The 8436-nt window shown below is 44.7% G+C and overlaps 1 protein-coding gene across 4 annotated transcripts in view; it reads right to left on the bottom strand.

The window, feature by feature from the left end:
- Nucleotides 1-5167: 5167 nt before the first annotated feature.
- TMEM229B (transmembrane protein 229B) overlaps nt 5168-8436 on the bottom strand; it is a 30530-nt gene continuing 27261 nt past the window's right edge. For all 4 annotated transcript variants that reach the window (XM_082058722.1, XM_082058723.1, XM_082058724.1 and 1 more), the window contains one exon: nt 5168-6450. In XM_082058722.1, coding sequence (XP_081914848.1) covers nt 5920-6423 — 504 coding nt within the window. In that variant the 5' untranslated portion in view covers nt 6424-6450 and the 3' untranslated portion in view covers nt 5168-5919. The remainder of the gene's footprint in view (nt 6451-8436) is intronic.

Below are 8436 nucleotides of genomic sequence, written 5' to 3'. Positions count from 1 at the left end.
GTGAAAAGTACTTAGAGATCCTTCAATGAAAACTGAAAAAGAAAGGCAAATGCCCTTACTCTCATTCCCAAAATACTAGGTAAAGAACCATACTGAAGTAGCACTATGGATATCTTTCAAAGGGGTTTAACCACAAAGGAAAGACAAATTCTGCACTGGAAAGTGTCCCATGCTTGAAAGGCCAGAGATCTATAAGCACTATGTGTGTCTAAACTCACATATTTAATAAATATTGTCTCAACTGCATATGTTTACTTATTTTTATTAAAGAGCAAATTGATTGTATTTCCTTCTCTTTCTTCTTCATTATAGCATGCCACACAACAGCATAAACAAACAGCACCATCAGATACTTAAGGGTCTTTAGCTCCTAAATTGACTAAAGCATAAATACAAACTGACGTCAAGCATTTGGGATTACCATTTAAAAATCGCTGTTTTCTGAGACACTAATGAAGGCCATTCACATCAGAAAATCCAGTGGCTTCAAAAGGAGGAGTGAGCAGCCTCAACTCCAGAGTAAGGAGTCGAGAAAATGGTCTGCTTCTCTCAGAATAAAAAGCCTGCCAGATTGCTTTAGACCTGCAAGAAGTCCAAAACATGGAGAACATGTAAGAGCTGCTTCCAATCTGTCCAGCTCTTGAAGATCTGGGAATGTAGGTGTCACCACCAGCCCTCGCTCTGCCACTGTTAGCAGCAGCGCTCGTATCACCTCCTGTGCTCATCACAGTCCTTGTTCAGCAGAAGCTGGTCCTGGCTGCCCGCTGGAGCTGCACAGCACACCACGTGCAGCACGGTCTGCAGTTGCGTGATGCTGCTGATCTGTTCTAAGGCTGTGACAACTCACCTTCCACATTCGGTCTCAAGTAGCTGAAACTTTAAACAAGATGCTCTCAAGTGAGATCATAAGCAGTGATGACACTTACACGCTACCTCAGTCTTTCTCCCTCTTTAGCCTGACTAACATTTCCACTCAAACCCATGGAATTAAGACTAATTTTCTAAGGCAAAATGCCTTCCTGAGTAGGTGTTTGTACTAATTCAGGTGCTGGGAGTGGTATAGCCACATGGCAGCACGCTCTGTGGGCCAAAGTACTCTGCTGCTCAGCGTGATTAACTTAGCAGGATGGAGCACAGCACCGTATGGGTTTTAGTACCTACAGTGGCTTAATGAGCACTAGCTTGCATACCTCTGGGTGTTGAATTTTTCCACAAAGATTTAAGTCGGGAATCACCTGCAGAAAAAAAGGACTAGAGATTTTTAACATCCCTTGTACTTCAGAGTAAGATCAGGCAATCACATACTTAGGGTAAGCAGATGACTTTCACAGCTCTACATTTGCATTTATTACATTTGTAGTAAAGATCTCAGAGGATAAGTGCAGATTTGTGTGTGAAGCTGTGGTGTTTCCTCCCAGGACTTCTCTCAAGACAGCACTTTTTCCTTTGGCATATGTGTAGCAGCCCAGGAACCAAAAGCAGAGCAGGTACTGGGGGCACCACCTGCTTCTGTAACCTCCTTCTTGTTCACAAAGCAGTGAACCAAGTGGCCAGACCCTTGATGGAGCAAGCCCTTGTCATCCTAGAATAAGCCATTCCATGTGGTACAAATTCACTGTTGTGCCTGTGTCTGACTTGCTAGCAATGAGCCTGAAGCCTAGAACTGTACAGCTCTTAAAATCAAAGTTCCCCTGTCTAACTGGAGCCTGACCTCTGTTAGGTTAAAACCTTGAGTGGCACCGAGGCCCCCAGGCAGCAGCAGAACTTGCTCCATTCCCTGGGGCGGGAGGTGGAAGGAAGGGAAGGTCCCTTCCCCAGGGGCTGGCTGAGGACATTCAGAGGGGAGTAAGGGAAGGCATGCGCGAACAGCTTCTGTTTTAGCAGTGTTGCAGCAGAAGACACATTTCCTTCTACAACAGGGGATGTATGGCAGAGGGATCTGGTAGCTGCTGATGTGCAGGAAGGAAGGGGAAGAGACTAGTTTCCTTCTCAGGTAGAAAGCTGGCAGAACAACCGAAGCAAAGAACTCGGGTCTGCGAGCCTTGCCCTTGAATACAGAGCATGTATTCCTGGCCAAGGATAAACTAAAACAGAAAAACATTTGGTTTCAGTTCACATCTTAGTGGTGGATCATGTTTTATTCATAGTACAGAAGGGGCAGAAGTTCCAGTGAACAGAGAAGCCCCGCTTATTTCTGTGCAGGTTTCACAAAACCAGTCAGGAGCAGAGCAATGCCACCGAACTCAGGAGGACTTCAGTCACCCGCTTCCTAATTCTCAAAGTGGTCAAAGCCCTGCAGTCTTGTTTTACCTTTTATAGCCACAGGACTAGTCGAGCAAAACCTTGATTGGATTATTCTGCTTTTATTACAAAATGCACTCAGACCAAAGGCGCAATAGTACCTGGTACACATGTACACACTTCTCTCCATTGTAACACCGCAGAACCAAAGGCAGTCTGGTCCTGCTGTAGAACAACCGTTCCCCTCCGGCAAGATCTTGGGAACTTGAACAAACATCACAGTAATGCTGGAACTGCCTCTTGCGCGCAGGACACCAGACTCTGTATTTCATCATGTGCTTTGAGATCCTTTAGGGTGGACCATACAAGAGAGAACCAAGAGAAGGGAGGCAAAACAGGAACCTTGGGGTAACTGGAGTCCATGTCCCACCACCCACCACCCCCCCGGAAAAGAAAAGCAGCCATGGGCCACTCTCTCCTTGCTGCAGTTAGGACAAGGTACATAAATCACAAGGTTTTTTTATTGCTGGTGAACTCAAAACAGGCAACTTTAATCTACTGAGGAAGATACACGTACAAACAAATGTTAGGCCTTGTGCGTTTTTTTTTTTCTTAATGTAAATGTCTCTACAACTTCAGTTCAGCTCCTGAGCTCTTGCTGAGCTGCCACTGAGACCCCAGTAATGTGCTCTGGGCACTTCTGTAAGACGTTTTAAGAAGCATCACATGTATTAAAAAGGGAGATTTTGCAGAAAAGACAAAGCTCTGACTGTAGTCTGGCTAATCCTGCTGCATTAGGTACATGGTATTATGTACAATTATTTTAATTTATTTAAGAATTTGCTGGGTTCCTTTCTGTTTCTGGTGTGCAAACTGCAAGTAAAGTGCACTTCTGGGTGTAAATAACCACTCTTTTGAGGATGCAATAGCTGGGTGGTACATGTCAGACATAAGTGGGAAGCAGACTGTGATAGCTGTTACAAGGGCACAGGCAACAAGGATAATGGAATAAGATACCAGATGCTGCTGGGAAACCCCTCAGTAGTTTGGGCATCTGAATATCACATCACTGAGCAAAAACGGTGTCATTTAGTGGGGAGCTTCTAAGGTCAAGACGCATGATTGTGATTGTGCACCAGGTTAGCTCTGTGAACAGCCACTCCTCTCCCAGTCCCAGCTGCAGCTGGGAGTCACCAAACCACCTTGCTAACTCCTTTTAACCTTTTTGAAGAGTTTGGTAACACCTAAGGAGAAAGCAGGGATCTGAAGGATGTTTCTATGAAGCTGAGGGGTTCAGGTGATGCAAGGGTGGTGTGTGAGGCAGCACGACACCATGCTTAAGCTGTGCTATGAGAGGACAAGCTAGCTTTAACCACAGCATTTAATGACCTTGACAGAATCAGGGCCAAAATGGGGAGATCCCAACTCTCACCTGCACCTTGCAATTCTTGTTCTGGTCCAGTAGAGCTCTTCTACATTATCACACATACAAATCTCATCTCTTTTGTTCCCCATGTACAGTGTCAGGTGACTATTTTGTCTGGGTCTACATGCCCAACTCCATCAAGGCTGATAAACTACGCTCTATTCCCCTGCTTTCATAATACTGGCATCATGGCATGGAAAAAAAAAATCTGTTCAGTGTTTGTTCTCTTTTAATTTAATGAACTATAAAAATACCCACCTAAGTATTCTGGGTGCTTCAGGAGACATTGCATACCCAAGGGCAGATTCGATTAACTATGTGCCACCAGCGTTTGCATATGCTCATTGCCAGCAACAGATGCGACGTGAGAAGGCAAAGGGGAGTAATAAAATAATTGCATGCTGTGTGATACAAAAAGGATTAATACAGCCTTCATAAGAGAAGAAACAAAAAGCAATTATCCTCACAGGGCCAAGAGTGCTTTTCCCCTCAGGAATGGATGCCACAGGGCAAGAAGCAGCTTCACAGCTGAACGCTCCCTACCAGAGACAGGGACACACAGAGAAATAGCCTGGCCACTTCCCATACAAGAGTGGAATCCCACAACCACACCAACACGTTTGTATTTCAAGCCAAACTGATCCTTGGTGCAGCTCTGTTGACTATGCTGGAACAACACCTAAAATTAATGTAGCCCTACAGGGCACCTACAGCAAATCTCTCCCATAAACCGGTTAGGAGTAAGATACATCTGACATCTGGAAGCTCCATGTTCATGGCTAACTTCAAAAGCCAAGAGTTGCCAGAACAACTTATGAACCTGTGGCTGCCACTATCAAGCACCCTCTGAATACTCCTCGAATGTCCCCCACAGGTAAAATTTCAAACTGTCCCCCACACAGGTAGTTCTACAATGGAGCCACAGCACTCCCTCCTGCCCTACCACTCTACTGCTGCTCTTGCACCCTAACTCAAAGCCTCACTCAGGCAGAGCATGAAGTGCTCTTCAGAGAAGGATATTTTGCCTTGTTTTTTTAAAATAATACATCAGGCAGCATGGCATATCTCTTGCTGCCTGCAATTATTGTCATGACAATATGGCTGTGGTTATTTAAAGCATAATTTGGGAAGGAAAAGCAAATCCTCGTGATACACTGAGGAGAACAACTGGGCAGAACTGAACCAAGCCCTGCCAGTGCTGAAGGAAGGTGAGAGCCAGTGCCAGAAGACCCAATCCTGGATGCCACGTTGGTCACATGAAGGTTTTGACCTTCAAATACAAGGGGTTGCAGCCAGACTAAATCATCAGCATCACCAGAAACAGAGGAATCCCTGGGAAGGAAGGCCTGTACAGTCTCTCCGAGGTTTGCATGGCTGAGATGGGAGCTGGAATCTGTAGCCGCCCTTCTGGTAAGGTCTGCTTTGAGGGGACAGAGGAGATGGGAAGACTCACACTATTTCTTGCGCCTTTTGCCAAGATTCAGATTGCACAGATTATGGTAAAATTTGCTTGGCAAAAAAGGCCTTTATTTAAAAAAAAAAAAAAAAAAAAGAAAAGGAAAAAAGAAAAAAAAAAGAAAAAAAAAGAAAAATTTCTAGTGAGTATCAGGACTGAGATTTCAAAAAGTACAAGATCTGTATAAATTCAGCAAGACGTCCAGCACCAGATTAATTCGCGGTGCAACAAAGAACCTGGGGAGAGGCCAGTGGGACCTCGCAAAGGCAATACCCTCCACCTCCCCAGCAGACTGCCAGTCTTAGGTTCTTCTCAACAGCAGATGGATTTTCCTCATTCCTGCAGCATCTCAGGTCCCACGGGAGGTATTGGTTGCAAGCAAGCACCTGAATATTGCCTAATGGAGTAAGCCAATCACTAATTTAGCTGGCGCATCCATGTCCATCCGCTAATCAGTTTTTATTCTTTTTGTATGCATTTCCACCTTAGTATTTCTTTTTCTTCTTTCTCCACATAAAAGAGTAAGCAAAAGGACTGCTTTCATTTGTAATAAGTTAAAATCAGAAATGACCTAACTAACAAGTAACATATGGGTCCTTGGAGCCCAAAGAGTAAAATCCATAGAAAATCTATTGGTTCCATTTTTTTCTGGTATATCCCATGCACGCCCCATTAGAAAAATGGGGTTTATGAAACTTATCATACAGCAAGGATCAGTACCTCAGAGCCAGAGCTGGCAGTCTGTGGTAGAGGTCTGGGCTCTCTCAGATTGCTAAGTGTGGTTCCAAATCACTGCTCAATCAGTCTTCACGTGGCCGTTGGCCAAGGCAACGGGGACAGTGGGGGCCCCTGGCTCAGCAGTCTCATCAAATCGTAAGCGCAGCGTGTTTCTGATCACCAGCTGCTCCATAATGATAGAAGCACAAAACCATGGGATGGCATACTCCAGGGTGATCAGGCCCATGAAGTCAAAATCAAACTGGGAATAGTCCCATGGGCAGGCATTGAACTGGCGTAGGATGAGGCCAGTGGTAAACTCCCAGAGGTATGTCCAAAGCGTATAAATGAAGCAGCGCACTAAAATGTTACACTTGTCTTTGAGATACAGATACATCTTCTCCACAATGAGGATGGAGGTGCCATAGATGAAGAGCGCCCACACACTGGTAACACCTGGGAACTTCCAGTTAAAGTTGACCACAAACTCCCAGGCTGCTGTGAACATCACCTCACAGAAATAGCCATGAATGGCATAGAGGTACCATCGTGAGAAAGCTGTCAGAGGTTCTGCCGCGGCCATTCTTCTGCACACACCCCAGCAGGCACTCTGAAACAGAGAGGCAAAGAGAGAAGTCAATGAGGATGTCACAAGTCCTCATCCCCCAGACAGCAACACACACAAACTCATAACATTCACAAAGGACAAAGCTGAAAAAGTGAATCTTGAATCACATCACTTTTACTGGGCTTCGAGTCGCAGAATGGGTCTGGACAGCATCTGCTGCTCTGCCCAATAAGCGGGATGCAGCTGGTGTGGCACTGGTGATAAGGAGGGAGATGACGGGTACCAGGGCTCCTTTTCTACCCCACACTATTTCCTCTTTGCAAGGAAGATTTCTCTTTGCCGGTTCTACACCACGTACTTCATAATTATCCATTTATTCTCTGGTTCATTTTTACACTTTGCATAATATCTAGCCACTACACTAGAAGTCTAATAACTGAATTTAGACCAGGTCTGGGACAACATCTACATGACAAGGTAACCCATTGCAAAGGCCATCGTTGACTTCTTTTGAATCCTGAACCTTTCCCCACAACTGCAAGAATACGAGCATCAATGTGCTGACCCAATATTTGCCTTCTGCTGTCATGTGCCCAGTCAGCCCAGCCTTGATGGGAACTTCCTTCTTATAATATGCTTGAAAAAGTCCTCACAGGCTGCTTGCTGATTAAGAGCATCCCAAGACAGGGCAGACACCAAACTGTGACAGCCCAAACATAAACTGGTTCCACTGTGCTAGGCACTAATCAAATCCATAAATCACAGCTCCTCCTGTAAAATGTCATTCAAAATAAAACAAAAAGTACACAGCAAGACACAGAAAGGAATGGAGGATACCTAGGGAGATTACAACAAGCTATGGGACATCATTGCACAAGCTGGGGACTACACAATGGAATGGTTACAAGGCACTTGAACATTAACAAAACAACTAAAATTGCAGCTGTTCTGAAGCATCTTATTTCCCAGCCGTACTGAACTGGCTGGTGCCTGGTAGGCGATACAGCACAAGAAGGTCTCAAGAGGGAAATGAAGGAGAAAAGTCTTGTTTTATCAGGCAGCAACTCATGATAAAAGGATCAAGCTGAAAAGCAGTTGCAGGACATTAGTGGAAAAAGCATCCAAACAGAAGGCCAAGACTGGATCAGTAAGAGACACAGGTTTGTGAAAAGCCTCAAGTAGATAATTGAACTTGGTGATGCAAGACTTTTAATGGAGTGACATTAATACAGACCAAAAAGCTCTGAACGTATGATAGCTATTCGGTCTCCTGAGGAAAACAAATGACGTTCATCACTGAGGTAGTTACAGTGGGATGAGCAGTGGCTTCCTGAAAACCAGAAGCACAGCTGCCACCTACGCAATTGTCTCAGCAGAGAACAAACAAGTCTTGGAGGCTGCACGTAGACAGGCATGCTTGTACTGAGGCTGCTCATGCCGTGTTGTTTTTTTGGAAAACAAGGAGCTTCTAAATTCAAAGCTATTAAAATACTTTCCATCATCATCAAATTATATTTCAAGCAGCTAAAGTAGAAATAGTTCCAATATGATGTTTTCAGGAAGTCTGAGCTAAGCCAGCACAGCAATTCTCCCTCTTTCTCCAGTAGGATCTTCTTTTCCAGCTTGCTGATAGAAGAAAAAAGGCAGGTCTATGGAAACACACATGGGCCTCCGCAGGACACACAGTCCTTTCCCCAACTGTAGCGAACAATCACAGCCCTAAGAGGGGAAAGTGCAGGAAGGACCATGTTACTCTACAGAAATCTGGTTCAGAGGATCAGGGCAGGATTCCGAGTTAGGTCTGCAAGAAAACAATACTGCAACAACACAAAGATTATGTTTTTATATTTTAGAATATCAATGATGAAATGAGTATTAATAATCCCCTAGGTTGATGTAAGATAGAGATAAACTGGATGCACCAGGCCAAGTGAGAATAAAGGACATAAATCCCACACTTCATGCACATGAGCCTTCTGCACAAGGGCAGCGCTTCCATACACAGTCAATTTTGCAGGTGATGCAGCC

The sequence above is a fragment of the Streptopelia decaocto genome (genome assembly GCF_964273445.1).
Source record: "Streptopelia decaocto genome assembly, chromosome: 7".
Lineage (NCBI taxonomy): Eukaryota > Metazoa > Chordata > Aves > Columbiformes > Columbidae > Streptopelia > Streptopelia decaocto.
The sequence above is the reverse complement of the archived record's forward strand: the minus strand, read 5'-3'. Positions and strand labels throughout refer to the sequence as shown.